At 44.4% G+C, this 26,091-nt stretch overlaps 2 protein-coding genes across 2 annotated transcripts in view; one reads left to right on the top strand and one right to left on the bottom strand.

Moving 5' to 3' along the window:
- Positions 1–37: 37 nt before the first annotated feature.
- Positions 38–21,022, top strand: LOC141097930 (uncharacterized). Its single transcript, XM_073585457.1, has 5 exons — positions 38–118; positions 6,637–6,773; positions 12,727–13,546; positions 14,549–14,722; positions 16,898–21,022. The coding sequence occupies exons 1-5, from the start codon at positions 63–65 to the stop codon at positions 17,061–17,063; spliced, it is 1,353 nt and encodes a 450-aa protein (XP_073441558.1). The 5' UTR covers positions 38–62; the 3' UTR covers positions 17,064–21,022.
- Positions 17,732–26,091, bottom strand: part of VWA1 (von Willebrand factor A domain containing 1) — a 115,747-nt gene continuing 107,387 nt past the window's right edge. Inside the window, exon 14 of the mRNA XM_073585455.1 lies at positions 17,732–24,804. Coding sequence (XP_073441556.1) covers positions 24,764–24,804 — 41 coding nt within the window. The 3' untranslated portion in view covers positions 17,732–24,763. The remainder of the gene's footprint in view (positions 24,805–26,091) is intronic.

Below are 26,091 nucleotides of genomic sequence, written 5' to 3'. Positions count from 1 at the left end.
AGCAACGTCTTGTTTGGCTCCTCCCTTAGTTACGTAGTCTAGAAGCAAAGAGAAAAGCCACCATGGCTCAGAGAGCGGAGGGAGTGTTCGTCCTGCACGGGAGGAAAGCGGCGCTCAGGTAGGTGGATGCTTATGTGGGGGCTCCATAGAGAAGTCATTATGTGAATGAGGACTTAGGAATGCGATAGATAGACATTTATGGAAGTATGAATGGTTGAGGGTCCATCTTCAGTGACGACACACGCACCCTTAAAGGGGATGTCCAGGAATTAAGGTGACTGCTGGTAATTATGCTCTTGGGTGTAGTGAAAGTGTGTCCACAATCACCCCCCCTATCCAGTCACACAGCGTCATCCCCCCATCCGGTCACATGGCCTCACCCCCCATCCGGTGGCGCGGCGTCACTCCCCCCATCCGGTGGCGCGGCGTCACCCCCCCCATCCGGTGGCGCGGCGTCACCCCCCCATCCGGTGGCGCGGCGTCACCCCCCCATCCGGTGGCGCTGCGTCACCCCCCCATCCGGTCGCGCTGCGTCACCCCCCCCATCCGGTCGCGCGGCGTCACCCCCCCCCATCCGGTCACGCGGCGTCACCCCCCCCATCCGGTCACGCGGCGTCACCCCCCCATCCGGTCGCGCGGGTTCACCCCCCCCATCCGGTGGCGCGGCGTCACCCCCCCCATCCGGTGGCGCGGCGTCACCCCCCCCATCCGGTGGCGCGGCGTCACCCCCCCCATCCGGTGGCGCGGCGTCACCCCCCCCATCCGGTGGCGCGGCGTCACCCCCCCATCCGGTGGCGCGGCGTCACCCACCCATCCGGTCACGCGGCGTCACCCCCCTCATCCGGTCGAGCGGGTTCACACCCCCCCCCATCCGGTCGCGTGGGTTCACCCCCCCCATCCGGTCGCGCGGCATCACCCCCCCCATCCGGTCGCGCGGCATCTCCCCCCCCATTAGGTCGCATGGCGTAACCCCCCCATCCGGTCGCGCGGCATCACCCCCCCATCCGGTCGCGCGGCATCACCCCCCCATCCGGTCGCGCGGCATCACCCCCCCCATCCGGTCGCGCGGCATCACCCCCCCCCATCCGGTCGCGCGGCATCACACCCCCATCCGGTCGCGCGGGTTCACCCCCCCATCCGATCGCGCGGCGTCACCCCCCCCTCTGGTCGCGCGGCATCACCCCCCCCATCCGGTCGCGTGGCGTCACCCCCCTGTCCGGTCGTGCGGCGTCACCCCCCCTATCCGGTCGCGCGGCGTCAGCCTCACAACACACCACTGTATGATGAAATGTTACAGCACCAGTATTATTGGAATGTGCACATTATAGATTTAGACTGAAGGTACCAAAACCAGGAAGAAACACACATGAAGCAGATGATATTATGTCTTACACCTTAGATTCCTCACAGTCCCCACTTTTACTCTGATGACAATGTGACACCCCCTTAGCATTCTCTCAAGCAGCTTCATCAGGTCACCACCTGGAATGGCTTCCAATGAATTTGTTGCGTGCTGAAGAACTTATTTGTAGAATCACCGGTCTTCAGAAAATGTTTGTGACCATCAGGCTGTGTTTTGCAGAGGCCGTGTTGGTGCACAGCCCCACACAGTGCGAAGTCCTAATCCACAAATGTCCTAAACCAGAATATGGCAAGAACCACTCAACAACATAGAGAAAGACAGCTCATCATTACCAAGACATGAAGATTAGTCAGTCCGAAAAATTGATAGAACTTTTAAGGTATCCGCGAGTGCAATCTTGAAAACCATCAATCGCTATAATGAAACTGGCTCTCATGAAGTCTACTCCAGGAAAAGAAGATGAAAAATTACCTCTGCTGCAGAGGATAAGTTCATCAGAGTTACCAGCCTCACAAACTGCATATTGATAGCACCTCAGATAACAGCCCGCATAAATGATTCACAGACACAACAGCATTAACTGTCTAGAGGTGGCTGAGAGGAGCCGCCTTCATGGTTGAATTGCTGCAAAGAAGCCACTACTGAGGATCACAATCAAGAAGAGACTTATTTGGGCAGAGCAACATAAGGACAAGACATTATTAGATCAGTGGAAATCTGTGTTGGGACCTGATAAGTTAAAATTTGACATTTTTGGTACCAGCCCACCATGAAGTCTGGAGGGGGTAAGTGTGGTGGTGTGTAGGTTCTTTGATGGTGACACTATTGATGATTTATTCCACTTGAAAGGAACATTATCCTGTCTGGCTACCACAGAATTCTGCAAAAATATACCATCCCATCTTAGCTGTGATCAGAGGGACCATCTCTAGTGTTGCAACAGGACAGTGATCCAAACACCACTCCAGGCTATGAGAGAGCTAAGTGATCAAGAAGATGGTTGGAGGCTACATCAGATGACATGGCCTCCACAATTGGCCAACTGGTTGAGGTGGTCTGGGATGAGTTGGATACAGAGTGAAGGCAAAGCAGCCAACAAGTGATCAACATCTTTGGAAACACCTTCAAGACTGTTGGCGCCATTTCGGGTGTCGACCTGATGAAGCCGCTAGAGGGAATACCAAGAGAAGATGTAAAGCTGTCATCAGAGTAACAGAGGGGGACTGTGAGGAATCTAAGGTTTAACACATATTCAGGTTTGTTTCACCGATGTTTCTTTACTTCCATACGTGTCTTTACTTCCATACGTGTTCTATACGTGTCCTTGCTGCCTTTAGTCTGAATCTACAATATGCACATTCCAATAAGATCAAGGAAAACTAATGGATAAACAGGAGTGTGTGAACGTTTGATACCATACTTACAATGATGCAAGGTGAGTGCTATCTTCTGTGGGGTAATTTATTATAGTATTTTCTTCCTTCTTTCCCTTTTCTCCCTTCCTTTTTTCCTTCCTTCCTTTTTTTCACTCCCTTCCTCTTCCTTCCCTTTTCTCTCTTACTTCCCTTTATTCTCTTCCTTTTTTCTCTACTTTCCTTTTTCTCTTCCTTACTTTCTTTTTCTCTTACTTCCATTTTATTTCCTTAGTTTTTCTCGCTTCCTTCATTTTCATTCTGTTTCCTCTCTTCATTCCTTTTCTCGTATCCTTCCTTTTTCTCTCTTCTTTCCATTCTTTTCTGTCTTCCCTCTTTTCCTTTTCTTATTTCCTTCCTTTTCTCACTTACTTCTGTTTTCTCTCTTTTCTCTCTTTTCTCTCTTTTCTCTCTTTTCTCTCTTTTCTCTCTTTTCTCTCTTTTCTCTCTTTTCTCTCTTCTTTCCCTTTTCTCTCCTTCCCTTTTTCTTTTTCTTCCTATTTTACCTTCTTTCCTTTTTCCTTCCTTCCTCTCTTCCTTCCTTCACCCTTCTTTCCTTCTTTATTCCATTCTTCCTTTTTCTTTATTTCCTACTTTTTTATTCTTTTCATTTTTCTTTATTTTCTTTTTATCTATCTATCTATCTATCTATCTATCTATCTATCTATCTATCTATCTTTCTTTCCTTCCCTTTTCTTCCTTAGTTTTTCTTTCTTCCTTCCCTTTTCTAGCTCCATTCTTTCCCTTTTTTTCTCTACTTGCCCTTTTCTCTCTTCCTTCCTTTTTTTCTGTCTTTTTCTCTTCCTTCCATTTTCTTTCTTTTTTTCTCTTTTCCTTCCTTACTTTTTATCTCTTCCTTTTCTCTCTTCCTTCTGTTTTCTATCTTCTTTCTATTTTCTTTCTTATTTCCTTTTTCTCTCTTTTTTCCTTTTTCTCTTCCTTCCTTTTTCTCGCTTTCTTTATCTCTCTCTCTTGCTTCCATTGTTTTCTATCCTCCCTCCTTCCCTTTTCTCGCTTTTTTTTCTTTCTTCCTTTTTTACATTCCTTCCTTTTTTTCGCTTCCTTCCTTTTCTAACTTCCTTTTCTCGCCTACTTCAGTTTTCTCTCTTTTTCTCTCTTCTTTCCCTTTTCTCTCCTTTATTGTCTTTTTTTCTCTTCCTTCCTTTGTTCCCTTCCTTCCTTCCTTTTTCTTCCTTCCTTCCCTTTTTATCTCTCCTTCCTTCTTTTTCTCTTCTTTCCTTTTTCTCTTTCTTTCTTTCTTTCTTTCTTTCTTTCTTTCTTTCTTTCTTTCTTTCTTTCTTTCTTTCTTATTTTTCTTTCTTCCTTCCCTCATATCTATCTATGCATTTATCTTCTATTACCAATTCCCTGTCCCATGATCTCTCACAGCTATATGGGCCATATACAGAGTTCATATAGAAGGACACATATTCTCTGATCTTTCACTGCTGAAAAAAAAAAGGAAAAACATTTTTGTTCAGATTTAAAAAAAACTATTTGTTCAGATTCCAAATTATTGTTTGAAAAGTAGCTTCCTGTACCGAGTCTCCTCTGGCTCCTCTTCTCCTCTGGCTCCTTTTCCCCTCTGGCTCCTTTTCCCCTCTGGGTCCTCTTCCCCTCTGGGTCCTCTTCCCCTCTGGCTCCTCTTCCCCTCCGGCTCCTCTTCCCCTCCGGCTCCTCTTCCCCTCCGGTTCCTCTTCTCCTCTGGTTCTTCTTCCCTCCTGGTTCCTCTTCCCCTCTGGCTCCTCTTCCCCTCTTCCCCTCTGGCTCCTCTTCCCCTCTGGCTCCTCTTCCCCTCCGGCTCCTCTTCCCCTCCGGCTCCTCTTCCCCACTGGTTCCTCTTCCCTACCGGTTCCTATTCCCCTCTGGTTCCTCTTCCCTTCTGGTTCCTCTTCCCCTCCGGCTCCTCTTCCCCTCCGGCTCCTCTTCCCCTCCGGCTCCTCTTCCCCTCCGGTTCTTCTTCCCCTCTGGCTCCTCTTCCCCTCTGGCTCCTCTTCCCCTCTGGCTCCTCTTCCCCTCTGGCTCCTCTTCCCCTCTGGCTCCTCTTCCCCTCTGGCTCCTCTTCCCCTCCGGCTCCTCTTCCCCTCCGGTTCCTCTTCCCCTCCGGCTCCTCTTCCCCTTTGGTTCCTCTTCCCCTCTGGCTCCTCTTCCCCTCTGGCTCCTATTCCCCTCTGGCTCCTATTCCCCTCTGGTTCCTCTTCCCCTCCGGCTCCTCTTCCCCTCCGGCTCCTCTTCCCCTCCGGCTCCTCTTCTCCTCCGGCTCCTCTTCCCCTCCGGGTCCTCTTCCCCTCCGGGTCCTCTTCCCCTCCGGGTCCTCTTCCCCTCCGGCTCCACATCCCCTCCGGCTCCACATCCCCTCCGGCTCCTCTTCCCCTCCGGCTCCTCTTCCCGTCCGGTTCCTCTTCCCCTCTGGCTCCTCTTCCCCTCTGGCTCCTCTTCCCCTCCGGCTCCTCTTCCCCTCCGGCTCCTCTTCCCCTCCGGCTCCTCTTCCCCTCTGGCTCCTATTCCCCTCTGGTTCCTCTTCCCTTCTGGTTCCTCTTCCCCTCTGGCTCCTCTTCTCCTCCGGCTCCTCTTCCCCTCCGGGTCCTCTTCCCCTCCGGCTCCTCTTCCCCTCCGGCTCCTCTTCCCCTCCGGCTCCTCTTCCCCTCTGGCTCCTCTTCTCCTCTGGCTCCTCTTCTCCTCTTCTCCTCCGGCTCCACTTCCCCTCCGGCTCCACTTCCCCTCCGGCTCCTCTTCCCCTCCGGCTCCTCTTCCCCTCCGGCTCCTCTTCCCGTCTGGCTCCTCTTCCCGTCTGGTTCCTCTTCCCCTCTGGCTCCTCTTCCCCTCTGGCTCCTCTTCCCCTCTGGCTCCTCTTCCCCTCTGGCTCCTCTTCTCCTCCAGATCCTCTTCCCCTCCGGCTCTTTTTCTTCTCCGGTTTCCATCGCTTCTTCATGCTGTCAGTGACGATGTATTCTTGTGAGAGGGGGGATCTGTCTGGGGGGCCGCTCGCTGTCATGGAAACCTCTGGCGCTGTCCCACACATCCCCAAGAACCGAGCGAGTGGAGAAGATTACTAAGATCCCGGGACTGACACTCGCACATCATAATTATATTGTGGGAGCAAATACTGCTTTGTAGTTGGAAATTCACCTGCGAACGGCAAAAAAAAAATGAAATAAGCATGATTTATCCATTGAATCCCCTGCTGCTCCATGTTGGTGCTGGAAGTGATGATGTGGAGTCCTGTACATCTATCTCCTGACCTCTGCAGCCAATCATTCGTTAAATCCTGTACACGCACACGTGATTGGCTACCTCGTCTAAGTGGCTAATGGACATGATGTCATCTTTGCCAATACTGGGGACATACAAGAGACGATGCTGGGGTGGCGCGGGATTCAAAAAGTAAGACACGCTTATTTCCTTATTTTATAGCATTTTCTAGGAGTTCAGAAAATGAACTCTTACAGACTCTTCCATCAGACTGTCGGAGTGAGCTCACTGACAGATTCTCAGATAACTCGTTTTGCAACCAGCCAGAGACAGTGAAGCACAGAGGATATAGAAGCCAAATAGTGTAAAATTTTTGATGAAACCCAATTGTAGAAATTATTTTTGCCCCAGATGCATGCATGTAAGCGAAAAAAAAATGGAAATCCTTAAAGGGGAAGTGACTGAGTATTTTTGCACTAGTGCCCGCAGGTAATAATGAAAGCCATAGATGGCAGCAATGCAGGAGGCTCAGTGAAGAATCCCCAGGGCAAAGACCAGGCGAGTATAGAAGATCATGGAACAATGTGGAAGGGACATCACCTCTTTGCTTTATTCTCCTGCATAGTTCTCAAGCCTTAAAAACCTTATTTTTTTTTATTTCATTTTTAGAGAGAAGCCATATGAATTTCTCAGCAATACGCAAAAGACCACCAGCACCCATAATCTTAGCTTTCAGGGGTCTGTCAACAACCGCAGCTCACTTAGCAGCCAAGGAGGAGGACTAGTATATCCCGATGAGCCAAACGGTGAGTCAAAGCCAAACCTGTGTCTGGTTTATTTTTTTTCTATTAATTCTTCAATATTTGTCTGCCATAACAAATATACATCCTGTGAAGGGTAGAAATGTAAAATAAATATTATATTATTTTGTTTTATAATTTATTTTTATATTCTGAGCGTAGGTCTTTTTTGTACTTCACTTTCTGTACGTGACTCTGGGGCTCATTCATACGTCCGATTTTTCCATATAAGAGGAAAACAGACCGATTATTCTGATCAGTCTTTGCTCAGAGTTTACTCCGTGTGTCATCTGTTTTTCTCATATGTAGAGAAATAACAAAAAAACAAAAAAGTTTTTCCTTCTCCATTCTGACAGTCCGTGATAATCGAACCACACTTGAATGTCATCTGAGTGCGGTCCGATATTTTCACGGAACCATTAACTTGCATTGCCGATTTGATTCAACCCTCTGATTAACCCCTTCACCCCCAAGGGTGGTTTGCACTTTCATGACCGGGCCAATTTTTACAATTCTGACCACTGTACCTTTATGAGGTTATAACTCTGGAACGCTTCCATGGATCCCGGTGATTCTGACATTGTTTTCTCGTGACATATTGTACTTCATGTTAGTGGTAAAATTTCATTCAAATAACTTGCGTTTATTTGTGAGAAAAACGGAAATTTGGCGAAAATTTTGAAAATTTCGCAATTTTCCAACTTTGAATTTTTATGCCCTTAAATCACAGAGATACGGCACACAAAAAACTTGATAACTAACATTTCCCACATGTTTACTTTACATCAGCACAATTTTGGAACCAAAATTTTTTTTTGTTAGGAAGTTATAAGGGTTAAAAGTTGACCAGCGATTTCTCATTTTTACAACACCATTTTATTTTTAGGACCACATCACATTTGAAGCCACTTTGAGGGGTCTATATGATAGAAAATACCCAAAAGTGACACCATTCTAAAAACTGCACCCCTTAAAGTGCTCAAAACCACATTCAAGAAGTTTATTAACCCTTTAGGTGCGTCACAGGAATTTTTTTGAATATTTAAAAAAAAATGAACATCTAACTTTTTTTCATAAAAAAAATACTTCAGGTTCAATTTTTTTTATTTTACCAAGGGTAACAGGAGAAATTGGACTGCAAAAGTTATTGTGCAATTTTTCCTGAGTACGCAGATACCTGATATGTGGGGGGGAACCACTGTTTCGGTGCATGGCAGAGCTCAGAATGGAAGAAGCGCCGTTTGACTTTTTCAATGCAAAATTGGCTGGAATTCAGATTGGACGCCATGTCACGTTTGGAGAGTCCCTGATGTACCTAAACAGTGGAAACCCCCTACAAGTGACCCCATTTTGGAAACTAGACCCCCCAAGGAACTTATCTAGATATGTGGTGAGAACTTTGAACCCACAAGGGCTTTACAGAAGTTTATAACGTACAGCGGTACAATTAAAAAATCATATTTTTTCCACAAACATGATCTTTTAGTCACCATTTTTTTATTTTCCCAAGGGTACCAGGAGAAATTGGACCCCAAAAGTTGTTTTCCAATTTGTCCTGAGTATGCTGATACCCCATATGTGGGAGAAAACTACTGTATGGGCACACGTCGGGGCTCGGAAGGGAAGTAGTGACGTTTTGGAATGCAGACTTTGATGGAATGGTCTGCGGGTGTCATGTTGCCTGTGGAGAGCCCCTAATGTACCTAAACAGTGGAAACCCCCCACAAATGACCCCATTTTGAAAACTAGACCCACTAAGGAACTTATCTAGATGTGAGGTGAGCACTTTGAACCCCCAAGAGCTTCACAGAAGTTTATAATGCCAGGGCATGAAAATAAAAAAATCGTATTTTTTCCAGAAACATGATCAATTAGTCCCCAATTTTTTCATTTTCCCAAGGGTAACAGGAGAAATTGGACCCCCAAAAGTTGTTGTCCAATTTGGCCTGAGTACGCTGACACCCCATATGTGGGAGAAAACTACTGTATGGACACACGTCGGGGCTCGGAAGGGAAGCAGTGACGTTTTGGAATGCAGACTTTGATGGAATGGTCTGCGGGTGTCATGTGCGTTTGGAGAGCCCCTGATGTACCTAAACTATTGAAACTCCCCACAAGTGACCCCATTTTGGACACTAGACCCCCCACGGAACTTATCTAGATGTGTGGTGAGCACTTTGAACCCCCAAGTGCTTCACAGAAGTTTATAACACTCGGACGTGAAAATAAAAAAATCATTTTTTTCCACAAAAATGATATTTTTGCCCCCAATTTTTTATTTTCCTAAGGGTAACAGGAGAAATTGGACCCCAAAAATTGTTTTGCAATTTGTCCTGAGTAGGTTGATACCCTACATGTGGGGTAAAACACTGTTTGGGCGCATGGCAGAGCTTGGAAGGGAAGGAGCAACATTTGACTTTTTCAACTCAGAATTGGCTGGAATTGAGATCAGACGCCATGTTGCATTTGGAGAGCCCCTGATGTGCCCAAACAGTGGAAACCCCCCAATTATAACTCCAACCCTAACCCCAACACACCCCTAACCCTAATCTGAGCCCTAACCCTAGCCCTAACCCTAGCCCTAACCCTAGCCCTAGCCCTAACCCTAGCCCTAACCCTAGCCCTAACCCTAGCCCTAACCCTAGCCCTAACCCTAGCCCTAACCCTAACCCTAGCCCTAACCCTAATGGGAAAATGGAGATAAATACTTTTTTTTTAATTTTATTATTTTTCCCTAACTAAGGGGGTGATAACGGGGGGTTTGATTTACTATTTATGGCGGTTTTTATATTTGGCAGCTGTCGCACGCTAAAAGACGCTTTTTATTGTAAAAATAGTTTTTTCATCACCACATATTGAGAGCTATAATTTTTCCGTATTTTGACCCACCGAGTCATGTGAGGTCTTATTTTTTGCGGGACGAGTTGACGTTTTTATTGGTACCATTTTCGGGCACGTGACATTTTTTGATCGCTTTTTATTCCTATTTTTGGGACACAGAATGAACAAAAACCAGCGTTTCATGAATTTCTTTTGGGCGGGTGCGTTTACACCGTTCCGCGTGCGGTAAAATTGATAAAGCGGTTTTATTCTCCGGGTCAGTACGGTTACAGCGATACCTCATTTATGTCATTTTTTTATGTTTTTGTCGGTTTTATGCAATGAAAACTATTTTATATAAAAAATAATTATTTTTGCATCGCTTTATTCTGCGAGCTATAACTTTTTTATTTTTTCGCTGATGATGCTGTGTGGTGGCTCGTTTTTTGCGGGACAAGATGACGTTTTCAGCGGTACCATGGATATTTATATGCGTCTTTTTGATCGCGCGTTATTACACTTTTTGTTTGGCGGTATGATAATAAATCATTATTTTTTGCTTCGTTTTTTATTTTTTAAGGGGTTCGCTAAAGGGGTTAACTAATGGGACAGTTTTATAGGGCGGGTCATTACGGACGCGGCGATACCTAATATGTGTACTTTTATTGTTTTTGTTTTTTTATTATTTCCAAAAAATGGATTTATTGGGGGAATATTTTTTTTTTTTTTTCTAATTTATTTGGCGATTTTTTTTTAATTATTTTAACACTTTTTTTAATTTTTTTTTTTTTACTTTATTAAATAGTCCCAGGTGGGACCTCACTGTCCTGTGACAGATCGCTGATCTGTCACATCACAGATCACTGTGACAGATCAGCGATCTGACACAGGCACTGCAAAAGGCTTCCTCATGCCTGCGCTTTGCAGGCACTGAGGAAGCCAGCTTCCTCAGGCCCCCGAAGGCCCCCGTCGCCATCTTGGATTCGGGGGCCTGGAGGAAAGGAGCCCCCCGCAGCAGCGCTGCACATTGCGCTGCCGTGGGGGGCTCAGGGAAGCACGGAGGGAGCCCCCTCCCTGCCGATGCTTCCCTTTAACCCCCGGTACACCGCGATCATGTTTGATCGCGGTGTGCAAGGGGTTAACGTGTCGGGGGCGGTCCGTGACCGCCCCTGACACATTGTGCCGGGTGTCAGCTGTGATAATCAGCTGACACCCGGCCGCGATCAGCGGCGCTCACCACGTGGGCGCCGCTGATCGCGCTAGACGTACTATCCCGTCCATGGGCATAGGGGCCCAGGTCCCATGGACGGGATAATACGTCTCATGTCAGGAAGGGGTTAAAGTTGGACATGTCTCCTCGATTTTCCGGAGACTTCTCCGTTTGCAAAAAATCACAGACATAAGGATGGCCCCAGACTACAACAGGTACAAGTGCTATCCATGAAAAACAGGGCTAGCACACGTATGTAAAAATTGGACTTCTGAATGAGCCCTAACTCAACATTTGCTATGTTTTGAAATGTCGCTAAATTGTACGCCAATTTTGGAGTAAATAATCCGGCTACATTTTTCTTTTTGCACAATGGAAGGCTAACATGCAACATTTTAAAAGTTTGTGCAACTTTTTACTCAAAAAAAGGTGCAAATAAGTAAAAGACAAAAAAGAGCATCTTTGAGTTTGCGTAAATCATCCACTCTTTGAAGAATTTGTTGCAAAAGCAACAAGGAATACCATAGGGCAAAAGAAAAGTTACTTAAAAAAAAACAAACAAAAGCACAAATGATAAAACAGTCTCTTTTAGGCCAGGTTCATACTGCGTTAATGCAGTCTGTTCAACACATAGCGTTGACGGACTGCGTTAACGCTATAGCATAATGCGACTGCATTAACGGACTGCATTAACGCAGTATGAACCTGGCCTTACTTCTCTGTTAGAGTTTTCTATCTTCTTTCCTTTTTTCTCTCCGCCTTCCTTCCTTTCTTCCTTTTTCTTTCTTCCCTTTTCTCTGTTCCTTCCTTTTTTCTTCTTTCCTTCCTTTTTCATTCCTCCTTCCATTTTCTCTCTCTTCCATCCATTTCCTCTTTTTCTTCCTTTTTCTCTCTTCCTTCCCTTTTGTCTCTTACTCCCCTTATGTGTCTTCCTTCCTTTTTTTCTCTTCCTTCCCTTTTCTCTTCCTTCCTTTTTTCTCCCTTCCTTTTTGTCCATCCTTCTTTCTTCCTCTCTCTTCCATTTTCTCTGTTTCTTCTTTTTTTTCTCTTCTTTCCTTCCTTTTTCTTTCATCCTTCATTTTTTCCCTTCTTTTTTGTCCTTCGTTTCTTCCTCTCTCTTTCTTCCCTTTTCTCTGTTCCTTTCTTTTTCTCTTCTTTTTTTCTTTTTTTTCTTTCTTCTTTCCTTCCATTTTCTCTCTCTTCCTTCCATATTCTCTCTTTCTTACTTTTTCTCTCTTCCTTCGTCTCTCTTCTTTCCCTTTCTTTTTCTTTTCTTCCTTTCAATCAATCATCCATCCATCAATCCCATACGACAATAGAAAGTTACTTTCAAAAGCACAAATGATAAATTAGCCCCTTTGACTTCTCTGGTAACGTTTTCTAGGCTAACTGCTGAGAAGAGATCTGCATTGAGCAGCAGGTGTCAGCCTATTTTGATACTTCATGGCCAAACTGCAAGATTTCAGCATTTGTTTTTTTTATGTAGAGACGAGTGAAATTAAAGGGGTTTTCCAGTATTGAGCAATCTTTCTGCAGTCACTTTATGTGCCCACTTGATTCTCATCTGCGTCTTTCACTGATGTATTTAAAGAAGCGGATGAGAATCTAGTCGCCACGGGACCACCTATATCCAGAGCTCATACTGGTGGACACCTGACCAGCCACTTGATCCGGCAATTGATGGGAATCCTAACAGTGTGTTTAATTCACACAGTCTGGATTTGCCAATCCCATAAAGTGACTGCAGAAATTTAGTTCAGACCCAGAAAACAAAAAATGACCAAATATTTTAAAAAAATAAGTATAGCAAAATAATATCATTGGTCTGTTTCCAATCAAACGGTAAGACGTCACATAGGCTGTTCAGATAACCTGGGAATGTAAAAACGACAGTAATCTTTCTAACCAGACATCCTACATTAAAACCAGGCAACACGCTGTCTTCATACACCAAAGAGAACGTCACCATCGATGACCTGGAGGAGAACCTACGGAAGCTGAGGGTCCAGGTGGATAGTTTGGCTTCTAGTCTAAGTTTTGAAAGCAAGAGATCAAGCACCAATAATCATGCATGGCCAAAGAAGATGGAGGACTCCTTGTACAATAGCAGCCCTGATCTCGGGACAGAGTCTCACTGGTCTTTAGCATCAAATCATGTGAATGATCCACATGAGATGTTTTCTGCTGTCCAGAGTTCTGGCCTGCCAGCTTTTTCAAAGTACTCCATCACTCGTCCAAGAGATGTGTTGAATAGCAAATCTTCCTCTCTGAACCAATCGGACTTTACCTATGGAGAATCCATCCCCGTGAAGCTCGGGGCTCCTCATATTGTTGGAGTCAAAGCCTTATTACCTCCCAAGATTGCTGTACGATCCCGATCTCCTGAAAGACCTCGAGTCTCAACACTAAGAGGAAGATCTCAGTCCTTGGACCGTTCCCACTCATTTTCACCCACCTCTAAGAAAGCCAGATGGCTGAGATCACGCTCCCAATCCCCAAAACCCATCTGGAGGCCAAACTCTGCCAAAGCCAATGCCTGCGCCCAACCTCCGCCAAGACTGAAATCCAGCGTCAAGACATCCTCTTCCAACCGGCAGTCACGTTCGCGGTTCTACAGACCAGGAACTTTTCTTACAAGGTCCTTCACTCCTCCGAGAAAGATCAGAAGCAGCCTCAACTATTCATGGTCTCCATACAGTGTCCCATCACCTGCAATATCCGCGCCAACCGCAGAGGAGATCAGTGACAGGTAGAGACTTTACTTGCATTATGAAATATTTGGGCCCCGTACAGGCTTAATGGTAAGCGCTGATTATTTTAAAATGTCACTGCCCTTTGAGAAAACTTTTGACATATCATAGAGACTTATCAGGAGTTGAAATCAGTGAATGTCCAAGTGCTGAGATTCCCCAAAAATTAGCAAAAGCTATAATCCGACTGCTGCTCTTTTCCAAAATTGAAGCGTGGCTCCATAGAAATTTACCAGGTGATTTAGGCCATTTATTCTCATAACTGATCCTACAAAAAGATATAAATTACACTCACTTTTTGATCCATACTCAGCAATAATTGAAGTGACCCATGAAGCATCAGGAGGGGCTCGCCCAACAACTGTAAGACAGATTTGGCAGAAAATGTTACAGATTTTGGCACACATCTGCACTTGCTCATAGCATAATTTCATTTTCTGACTTTAGGACGGCACTAAATTGATTAATTAGCTCACGGCTTTTAATAAATTTGGGGCAATTTACTCCAATCATTTTTTAAATGACTAAATTGAGTCTGCCCCTTTAAGTTCATATTCAGTCTCGGAGGAAAGTTGCGATCGGCTGCTACTTTGTTTTAGTGATTGTTGGGGGTCCCAGCACCCAGACCCCACCAATGAAAACGTCTAATGATTCCCTGACATGTCAAAAGTTTTCTAAAAGTGCAGTCACACTTTGAAAGGTTCCATGTTTGCATATTATAATGCAGTTGTGATTGTGTGGGTGCATTCAGCGATAGCTTTTATGGACTTATGAGCTTGTACCCTTGACTATGGTCCCATCTTCAATCCTCTGCTGCACATATACTGTATTTATAGTATAGACCCCCAAACAATTGAGTGCTGCAGATGTCTGATTCACAATGCAGCTCCTTTCTTGGTAGAATAGGTGCAGGCAAGCTCTTCACAGACCTCGATGCTCTGCTCATTTATGATGTGCTATATACATTGCTAATCCAAGGGATATCCTGTTTACTTTTCTAGATTCTTGAAGACGCTGTCCAAAGCAGACGCGGGGATATCTGTAGTAGAAGCATCTCCCTATCAACAGGAGCTCACTCGGTTACGACTGGAGCGGCTCCACGTGGAAGAGGAATTGTTGCTGGAGATTAAAAGGCAGCAAGAGCTGGAAAGGACCCGAGGACCAAAGCCTAAATGGTGAGATTGTGGACTTCTGGTGTCTTAGGGTCCCGTTACATTTAGCGATGCACCAGCGATCCCGACAACGATACGACCCGGTCAGGATCGCTGGTGCATCACTAAATGGTCGCTTGTGAGCTGCCAAACAGGCAGATCTCATCAACGATGCAGCAGCGATAAGCGATCCGTCGGCGATCGCTCTTACCTGTCACACCGCAGCGATGATGACGATTTCCGCCTGCGTTCATGCGTCGCTAGTCGGCGCCAGCGGGACGCCAACGAGGAAAAAATGGCCCAGGACATTCGAGCGCAATCAGCGATATCCAGCGGGGAGCCGGGTCGCATGTACATATCACACAAAGCGAGATCGGTAGCGACATCGCTGTTGCGTCACAAAATCGGTGACGCTTTAGCGATATCGCTAGCAATATCACTATGTGTAAAAGGCCCTTTAGACCGTAGTTTTTCATTTCGTATTTATTTGCAGTCTGAAAATCTGTGGTGTTTTACTGACGCATTAAAGTGAATGATATTTTACCAAATCTCATCCATGGATCAGCGAAAAAAATAATGTTCAGCGTAAATTGACCTACAGTGTGGATTTTATGTCCACAATATATTAGTTAGTATTTCTGCAATGCAAGGGGTGAAATCTGCAGAAAATCCACACCATTTTATCCTAAGTCATGTTGCAAGACTCGTAAAAGAGTAAATATAGACTTTTAGGATCACTGCTCTCAATAGGTTGCACTACAGTTCTAGTCTGCTTCTTCTCTGAAGAGACAATTTGCATATTTAATTTTCCAGAGGAGCATTGCATGGCTTATAAGTCTCCTCACTCTGACATGCCTGGCTTGTCACTCTCCGCCAGGAGAAATGTTACTCCTTAGACCCCAGTCCACAACCTCTCACCTAGCCAAATCAGATTTCATACTTTGCACTGATGAAGGGCAACACCCCCAAACACCGGGTCTGCAAATTGAGATTTTGGTTTGGCTTTTATCCCAAGTCATTTTGCAAGGCTTGTTATAGAGTCATTATAGACTGTTAGGATCGCTTCTTCCAATAGCTGGCGCTAGAGTTCTAGTCCTCTTCCTCTCTAAAGAGGCAATTTCCCAGAGTAGCATCCATGGCTTATAAGTTATAAGTCTCCTCATTCCGACATGCCAGGCTTGGTTTGTAACTCAACACAGTGAGAAACCTTATTCCCAATTCTGAATGTTTTTTTGTTGATAGTTTTGATACTGTGGATTTTTTGCTGCAGAAAGTCAGCAGTGAATAAGTCCCATGTGGACATAACCTTACACAGGACCTGCCACGTGGTCAAAAGAAAGCGACAGAGGCTTTTTTCCCAGGAGACTTCACTTCTTGTCCTGGTGTCTCCTGGGCTCCTCTGTCACTTCCTACACCTCGTGACATCATAATGTTGTATGAGACTTAGTCACTAGACCTCACACAACATTATATCATGCGTCACGCTGTGACATCATGATACCGCACCAACTGTATAGCAAAGGAGGTGCCCACGAAATGCCAGATGAAGGATGCCGGCAGATGTTACTGGGCACCGCAGAGAATTTTGCTTATCTCTAGGATCAACTTTCTGCTAAGCCATCTTTTGGTGCACGGACAGAGGTTGCATAGTAGTTTTTATTACATTTGATTAAGGTCAGGAAATTATCTAAAAAATGTAAGCACTTCTGTTTCGGGGGTCCCCACTAGTTCTGTAGTAATGACGCTACGTCCATCTTTCCCATCATCAGCCAATGACTGACACCAGTAATTCAGGAGGTGATCGCTTGGGAGGACATAATTGTATATACTAATTTAGCTATGACACAATACCGTACAGAGGGCAGAGGTGTAAATTTTTAAGCAAAATGCACCCAGAGGATCAGCTAAATACTACAGGTCCCTTTAACCCCTGGCAACCAAGAGTTATCAACAGGAGCAACATGTCAATTGTACATGTTCATCACATATATATAGCAGATTACGTCCGGCATACACAAGCCAGATCTGGTAGAGATGCCTTTGATGATTTACGTATGGCCGAAATGGGCCAGGGTTGTCCCAATGAGCGAGAAACCCCTGCACCCACTTTACATACTCCATTGGGCACCAATAAATAGGCACGCTGCCTGAATTCATTAATAGGAACAATAATATTCTAGTCCTCCTTTTACCTCGCAGGTATGAGATGAAGAACTCGCAGTTCCACTATGAAGCCCGCAAGAATAATGAGCTACTGAAGACCAGTAAGGATTACCAGGCCATCTTCAATTACCGTCAGGATCTCGGCGCATCATCAAAGGATTTTCAGGAGCACTTTCAGATCACACACCTGGAACCGGTATAAACTGAACCCCATGCTTGCAGAAAATGCTTTGTTTTGCTATTTCGGTGCCTATGTAGATTTATGGGAGATGGTAATAAGGCAGTGTGCTAATATTTATATAGAGGTGGGGGTGTTACATGAAAATAGATCCTGGAGATCTGCACTCAAATCTGTATGTGAAGGTACCTGGGATAAAGCATCTAAGGGAAGCCATACGTGTTCCAATAACTCAGGGGTATGTGCTTGTAACTACCTGACCTCTAACACGCACATCTCATAGTCTGATTATGACTTTCTACAGAGTGTGCAGCTCATCTGATATGAATAAAGTTAAGGAAAATGATGTGCAGGAACCTGGTGGTCCGGTGGCCATGTCGGTAGTCCGTAGGCTGTTTTGAATACAGCGAAACACCTCCGCTACACCTTTCTAATTATTAGACTCGGCTTGACGTCATCATTGTTATGTAACGTTGCATCAGGCCTACTAATCAGAAAAGGAGCCGGGGATGCCGGCAGAAGCTTCGCAGGCTCTGCTCTTGTGGCCATGGACCACCGACTAGGGTCCTGCAAATTTTTTCTAGACATACAGTACCAAAACAAAATCTAATAAATTAAAGGGGTTATCTCAACATAGATATCAGCAACATACTAAGTATTAAACCTATAAATTACAAGACGTATATGCCAAATAAATTTAAAATTCAATCTTTATTAACATTATTGACAAACAATTGGTAAAAATTAATTCTAATAATATAGTGGGTAGACACACAAATGAACCTGAAAAACCGGATCAGTGATACCCAATTAATGAGCTAATGATCAAAGTAAATAAAAAAGAAAAAGCATGAATAAATAAATACTGATACAAAAAAGTACTGTCTGGTACAATTGGTGCTTATATGGTTCAATGTACAGTATATGAAAACAGTTATTTTCCAATCAATGTGTGAATAATGGATTAATCCTAACGTTCAAACTGAACTAGAAAGCATCTAAAAAATGTCAGGACATTGTATCCATAATATATGAGCACTAATGCTAAATTACACTATAGATACTTAAATGAACCATAAGGATGATAAATTTATTTTCTCATGAAAAAGCTGTAATTTTTGTTATACAGAGCTCATAACAACGTAGAAAGTAGAATAATGTTTTTATATATACCACTCCTCAAATAAATTACAAAAAAAAATTAGATAAACAAATTGATAGAATGCAATAGTGCTCAAAGTGTCTTAGTGTATTCCTGACACAAACTATATATATACATATATGTATCTGCTTAAAGGATATTGCTATGATAAAACCATAGTATATAATGATAAATGTGCAAGTATGCTGCTCAGAAATACTATAAATAGTGAAACATCATTGTGCGGAAGGGAGGATTCTGAGCCCAGGCTTCTATTAAAGGGATCATTGGTATGGAAGTCAGGGCAAATCCATCCAGCGCTTTGGTTTTGACCCCAGGCCTCTCTTAAAGAGATCCCCGGTATGGAAGTTAGGACCGTTCCACTCAGCTCTGTGGTTCTGACCCCAGGGTCTCTTAAAGGGATCATTGGTATGGAAACTAGGGCAATTCCACTAAACGCTCCGGTTCTGACCCCAGGCTCCTCTTAAAGGGATCTCCGGTATGGAAGTTAGGGCAAATCCCTCAGCGCTCTGATTCTGACCCCAGGCTTCTATTAAAGGGATCATTGGTATGGAAGTCAGGACAAATCCATCCAGTGCTTTGGTTCTGACCCCAGGCCTCTCTTAAAGGGATCCCTGGTATGGAAGTTAGGGCAATTCCACTCAGCGTTCTGGTTCTGACCCCAGGCTCTCTTAAAGGGATCCCCGATATGGAAGTCAGGGCAATTGCCTTCAAATGCTCTGGTATTGACCCCAGGCTCTCTTAAAGGGATCTCCTGTATGGAAGTTAGGGCAAATCCACTCAGCGTTCTGGTTCTGATCCCAGGCTCTCTAAAAGGGATCATTGGTATGAAAGTTAAGGCAATTCCACTCAGCGCTCTGGTTCTGACCCCAGACCCCTCTTAAAGGGATCTCCGGTATGGAAGTGAGGGCAAAGCCACTCTGTGCTCTGATTCTGACCCCAGGCCCCTCTTAAAGGGATCCCTAGTATGGAAGTGAGGGAAAACCCACTCTGCGCTTTGGTACTGACCCCACGCCTCTCTTAAAGGGATCTCTGGTATGGAAGTTAGGGTAAATTCCTCGGTGCTCTGATTCTCACCCCAGGCTTCGATTAAAGGGATCATTGGTATGGAAGTTAGGACAAATCCACTCAGTGCTCTGGTTCTGAAGCCAGCCTCTCTTAAAGGGATCCCCGGTATGGAAGTTAGGACCGTTCCACTCAGCGCTCTGGTTCTGATCCCAGGCTGACGGGATGATGTGGGATATTAGGGGTAGTAGTCCGGTGGCTCTGGCTGACGGGATGATGTGGGATATTAGGGGTAGTAGTCCGGTGTCTCTGGCTGATGTGATGATGTGGGATATTAGGGGTAGTAGTCTGGTGGCTCTGGTTGACGGGATGATGTGGGATATTAGGGGTAGTAGTCTGGTGGCTCTGGCTGACGGGATTATGTGGTAAATTAGGGGTAGTAGTCCGGTGGCTCTGACGGAATGATGTGGGATATTAGGGGTAGTAGTCCGGTGGCTCTGGCTGATGGGATGATGTGGGATATTAGGGGTAGTAGTCCGGTGGCTCTGACGGAATGATGTGGGATATTAGGGGTTGTAGTCTGGTGGCTCTGGCTGACGGGATGATGTTGGATATTATAGTGAATGTGTCTATGCGGAGTGGGCGGGGCTCTACGCTCAGCTTTATATATATATATAGATATAATCATTATAATTTGTTATAACTAACTGTAGTTAGTTACTATGCCCGGGCAGCGCCGGGTTCTTCAGCTAGTGTCTTCATATTTGTCATCAGAATAGTTCCAAATGTGTATTTTGCAAGATCTGTGGAAGAAAGCTGAGGAGTCTGTTCAGTTTACTACCACGGATGCACAGTGTATCCGCACATAGATGATCCTCTTTTCCACACTGAAGCCATGAGACGTATTACTATTTTATCTGCAGTAAGTAGATGTGGTATATAGTTGCCATATTTATTTGCGCCTAAATCCTCATTAGATCCCCCAAAAAAGTGGGTGCAGATATCGGGATGCTGCACTAGATCCATAACTGGTCTTCTCTTTTCTCAGTGATCCTCAACAGGCTTCATAGCGCCTACTCATACCAACAGGTAATCCGTCCTGGTGAGTTAAAGGGTTATTCTCTACTTCTATCTCAATAGCGCACCGCTCCCCTGCCTCCCGGCTTCCCAGCATGCAGTGCACGCCTTACGATTGACAGTGTGGACTAGCGTCGGGGCTGAGCTGCTGACCCGAACTGTGTACTCTGCCATGTTACAAGCAGAGGCAGCTTTTCCCCTGCAGCCAGCTTCAGCGCAATGCTTGCAAGCTCTACAGCAAAGAGCCGCCAAGTGCTGCGCTCCTGAAAGACTGGTGGAATGCAGTGGTGGCCGGTGACCAAGGCAACGAGTTGTAGACAATAGAATTAAACTTCCCTCAGAGAAGATATTTAATCAGAGGTAAATTGCAAATTTGATTGTTTTTACAAGAACTTTGAAAATTTACTCATTTAAGAAGTTGAGACAACCCCTTTAATTCAGCGGTAGCCACACGGGCATTATGGTAACCACTCAGGCATTGTGTAAGTATTTTTGGGGCTTTTTATCATTGATACTTGTTAGAAACATATCGAGATATAGACATACCCGAAAATGACTTTATATTAATAGTAGGATCAAGATGGAAGAGAAACCATTTACTGTAATGTCTGACTTTAATCTGTGAATCTTATGAAAGCTTTACTGCAGAAACCTTGGTCTCGATTTTTCATGGTTGATGTTGGTGTTGTGTCTGTATAGTTGTGTCTCTCTCCTCTAATAAATGACCTTTGCACAATGATTCTACGTCATCTAATGTGAGTTGTTTATCAAACCGTCATGGGAAAATCACTGATAAGTGAGAATTCATTCCTACAAGGAGATTTTTTGTAGAAAATACTGTGATTGTCCCACTTGTGGATGGGTCTGGTGAAGTGCATGTAAATTCTGCAGATACAACCATCTCGCACATATGTAACCCCAGAAAGTGCCATGGCCCCAGCATTGTTTATAAGCTAAATATGTAATCCAGTTTTTCATTGGACCCCTCTCCGACTGAGGAGTGACATCCGGCCCTTTGCCCCACTCCCACAAGGTGTACAACATTTGGTCCCTCGCCACCATAGTGTATAATATCCAGCTTCTTGACCCTCCCAGTGTGTAAAATTCGTCCTACCCTTACATGTATAACATTCGGCCCCTTGCCCAGTGGTGTTTAACGTTTGAGCCCTCGCTCTTCCCACCTATAACATTTCGTCCCTCGTACCCCCCCCAGGATATAGAATCTGGCCCCCCCCCGCCCACTAGTGTATAACATCTGACACTTCTCCCCCTGGTGTGTAACATTTGACCCATGCCCACCCTTGTATAACATTTGGACCATCGCCCCCCCCCCAGTATATAACATTTCTTTCCTGCTAAATCTCTCATCGCCTGTGAGTGATATTATTGAGAAATGGAAGGAACCGCAGCAGCTCAGACATGAAGTGGAGACCCCGTAACATTACAGAGCGGGGTCACCGATTGCTGAGGAGCAGAGAGCAGAAAAGTCACCAATGCTCTGCTGACCATAACTGCAGAGTCCCGACCTCCTCTGGTAATAATATCAGCACAAATACTGCGCCAGGAGCTTCATGGCCGAGTAGCTGCATACAGCCTTACATCACCAAGCACAATGCTAAGCGTCAGTTGAAGTCATGTAAAGCTGCCATTACTGGACTCTGGAGCACTGGAAACATTTTCTGTGGAGCATCGAGTATATGAAATTTTGCATTGTATCTTATTAGCATAATGGGGTTCATGTCTTCCTCGCTTTCCTGTGAAATGCAATTACTGTTTACCTGTCTGACATTGCTTTGTAATTTATCAAAAATTCCCCCAGTCTCTAAATGAAGCCCCTTTAGTATAAAACAGTAAGTAGAGGATGGAGACGAGGGGGATGCTGCTGCGATGTATGTGATTTGTCTGAAGGCAGGGATTAGCCCCAGGGATGGCATGAAATAATGTGTCATGATCTCCGGGAGAGACAGTGTCGACACCGTTGGAACAGCACAGGAAGTGAGTATAGGTGTTATTATTTTGCAAGGGGTAACACAGAAATCGAGAAGAGGTTGTCCAAGTAGTGAATAAACCCTTTTAATCCCAATTGCATGTGCTGCCTATAGAGAGATAAACTATTAATACCATTCATGAAAAAGTTCTGTGCTTCGAAAGAAACTTATGTAACAGTTTTGGACAATTTTACTGTTTTTTGTTTTGTAACTTTTTATTGTGCAACAAACAAATATAAAAAGTTAGTAAAAAATACTTAAAAAAAAATAAAAAAATCACAAAGTCTACAGACTGTCGATGTGGAGTCTGCAGGGAATTTAGTGTCCCTGCGGCTCCTTTGTTTTAAGGAACATAGTAGAAGAAGACACTGAATATGGTAGTTCTCCATAAGTATGGTATGTGAATCGGATCTTTCACTAGGCGTTCCTCCTCTTCCGATTCTCAGAATCTCCATGTTGCTGGTGTTACTGCTCCCGTGTAGTTATGGTAGCCCATGCAGCAGCTATGCACAGCGCTCGCTCCCTATGGACTGTCTTGTAATCTGTCAGTCTGTGGCTTTTGAGCGCCCCTTCTGTACATTAAGGACATTTTGCTTTAGAACCAAGGCACATTTTGATGTAAATTAGAGCTGCAGGTGCGACAATAAGAAAAGTCTACCGCACCTTTGGAAGTGTACCTACATTTTCCAAAAATTTTATTTTTTGCATCGATGCCACTGTCACCTGTAAATTCCTGCATCTCTGTCATATAGCTGCGGACTCCTAATCTTAAAGTAAACTTGCAGACAATAAAAAAGGGTTGTCCAGCATCAATATACTGCTCTACACTTAGGGCTTGTTCACACAACCGTATTTTTGGTCCTGGTGCTATATGTGAAAAAAAAAAAGGACCAGTGTTATTCAATGGGGCACTTCATAGGAGTGATTTTTTTTTTTCACTGAATCCTCATGTGAAAAAAACAAAAAAAAAACTCAACGTGCACAATTTTCAACAATTTTCATCCAAAAATCAAAAGATTTTTTATACTGTTACACCTACCCTTAGGATAGGTCTTTACATATCAGATCAGTTGGGGGTCTTACAACTGGCACAAGGCCCCTGTGGATGGTGGGAGTGCACATTGTATGAAGTAGACCACCACAACACCGTACATTGCAGCTCCGCTCCCTTGCATATCAATAGAAGCCGAGCTGCAGTACCGAGAATGGCCACTACATGGTCAACGGAAGTGTTTGGGCTCCATGCACTGTTTAGTTCTGCCAGGTATCAGCTGATTGGTAGGGGCAATGGGTGTTGGACCCCCATTGATCTGATATTGATGACAAGAAAAGCACATCCATATTATCAGGATAGATCATTATCATAGTCCTGGACAACCCCTTGATATTTGGACACTTGTTTTTCTTCTTGTAACAAATCTCCTAATTTTTGGATATTTACATGTATATGAAAATTAACTGGGCTCCGATGCATAATATTAGTGGGGTCCAAAGCAGTCGGACCCCCAGTAATCGCAAAGCTGTCCCCTATGTGCCTTTCAAACTTGAGAAGAACCCATATACTATATGGCCATTTTTTAAGTTCATTTTTTATTTTTAAATTGGGTTTCATTTAAAATTTTGCACCTCTTGCCTTCTATAACCTTTTGTGTTGCACTGTATATTCCCCGCGGCAGAATGAGTTATCTAAGAATCCATCAGTAAACTCCTTTTGAAAGTCTGTAACTTTTTTATCTGTCTTTTTCTGAGCCCTTCTCAGCCAAATGATGACCACAGACCACATGGATGTTTAAATGATGTTTGTCGTTATAACTAATTTGAGGGAACCTCAAAGAAAAGAAAAGATAAAAGTGTTACAAAGCCTCAGCACATGCTCATGGACGGATTCTTGATGACCTCATTCTGTAGCCAGCAATGGGCGTAGAATCAATAGAGAAGATAAATGCTGCAAAATGTTTAATGAACGCCAATTTCAAAAATGGATTTTAGACAAAAATGCATGAATTTAAGTTAAAAAAATGTCCCCAAAGGTGTCCATAGACTTTAAATAGGACTAGAAGTGTGGAGGTGTGCCTGGTAAACCAAGGTGGGACCACAGAGCTCATCGGACCATCCTGCCCTGTACAACCAATGACCAGGATATCGAGAGTTGTATCACCACCGATGATGGCCTTTTAGGCCAGGTCATTTTCCAGTTTTGGAGAACCCCTGTAAATAGATGAGATAGGATCAGTCTGCAATGGTTATGAGAAAGATACACAGGCTCATTATGGCCACAAGGTATGTTGACCACACGGATGTTAAAATGGGTTATCACAAGATGATCTCCTCAGCTTCTCCTTCTTGAGGTCTACACACTTGAGTTCTTCTCCCAATTTCTTAGCACTTTTTCGTCTTCTGCAGAAACGTTCAGATAGTAAAAGTTTCTCATCCTTGTGGCTTTTGTTTGGTTCCATTCATGTCGGCCATCATGGCATCTCTTTCACCTTCTTTTACCGAGTTGATATTCTTGAATAACTGTCTGCTGATGTTCCTTAAGAAAAAAATAAGTGCATTGTTAATAACAGTGACATTTTCCATTGATCTTGGAATGGCTTGGTCCATAGAGCCATATAAAGTCCCTACATTTATGGTACCTATTATAGACCCCCAGACATCCCACACGATTGCAAATCCTGCTTCAATGTGGTTTTCCCATTAAATATATTTATCTCCTAACTGCAGAGTAGGTGCGGACTGTTGGGACCTAAACCGATCGAAGAAAGGGGGTCCCATGAATGAATGGAGTAGAAGTGTAAAGTACTGGGAGAAGAACGCCTGACCAACGCTCCATTCCCTTCTATAGCTGTTCTCTCAGACCCATTAAAGTGAAAAAAAAGTGGTGTTTGACACTGGAATTTGGGAACCCCATTCTCAAAATCAGTTGAAGGGCTATTCCTCCTAATAAAAAAATAAAAAAGTTATCCCCTATCTCTACTGTATGTCTATGGGACTGCAGAGACTATGCTCGGCTTTCTTTAACAGCCACATTAAAGAAGTTGTGCACTACTAGAATAATTTCTTCTCATGCCCCAATAAAATAATAAAGCCTATACTCGCCTCCCATGCCGGCGCCGTTTCAGTGTTGTCAGCACTCGCTCTCCCTGGGGCTGTCTAACGGTGTTGTGACACCGACGCCCAATCAGCAATGGCGTCACTGTATCTGCCTTTGGACAAATCGAACATGAAGAGGAAGTCTGGGTCAGCGGCTGCCCGGTCTTCCTCTTCATGTTCAATTTGTCCGAAGGCGGAGACAGTGAAGCCAGAGCTGATTGGAGAGCCGGGGTCACGTGACACAACACCGCATGAGACCCTCTGCAGGAACGGAACCGGAACTGGAGGTGAGTATAGGCTTTATTAATTTATCGGGGCCAAACATTTTGATCAAGAAGGGGTTGTCCTAGTAGTGAACAACCCCTTTAAGATTAAATGGAGTGGAGGTAGCGCATACTCCATTCTTCAGAAGCGACTTCGCTGGTGTCTGTTCCATCGTTTTTTGTGGTGGATCTGCCGCCTGCATCTTCTCTCTGTACTTTCCATCATAGTTGTGAGAGAAGATAAACAGGTTGCTTCTTTAAAGGGCTTCAAGATTTCCAAATCGTGAACGCTTAAAAAAAAGTAGCAAAAGACTGAACATGTGCACAGTAATGTCGTTTTGACAGTGCTGTGCATTATGTTAATTTTTTGTTGTGGTTTCGCAATGATTTTCATTCGGATTCCAGACGGAATCTGCCTGTGAAAAAATTGTGATCCTACTGAAAAGTGAGTAATTTTCTTATTT

This window comes from Dendrobates tinctorius, unplaced genomic scaffold (genome assembly GCF_039654945.1).
Source record: "Dendrobates tinctorius isolate UK_male_01 unplaced genomic scaffold, ASM3965494v1 ptg000086l, whole genome shotgun sequence".
Classification (NCBI taxonomy): Eukaryota; Metazoa; Chordata; class Amphibia; order Anura; family Dendrobatidae; genus Dendrobates; species Dendrobates tinctorius.
The sequence above is the reverse complement of the archived record's forward strand: the minus strand, read 5'-3'. Positions and strand labels throughout refer to the sequence as shown.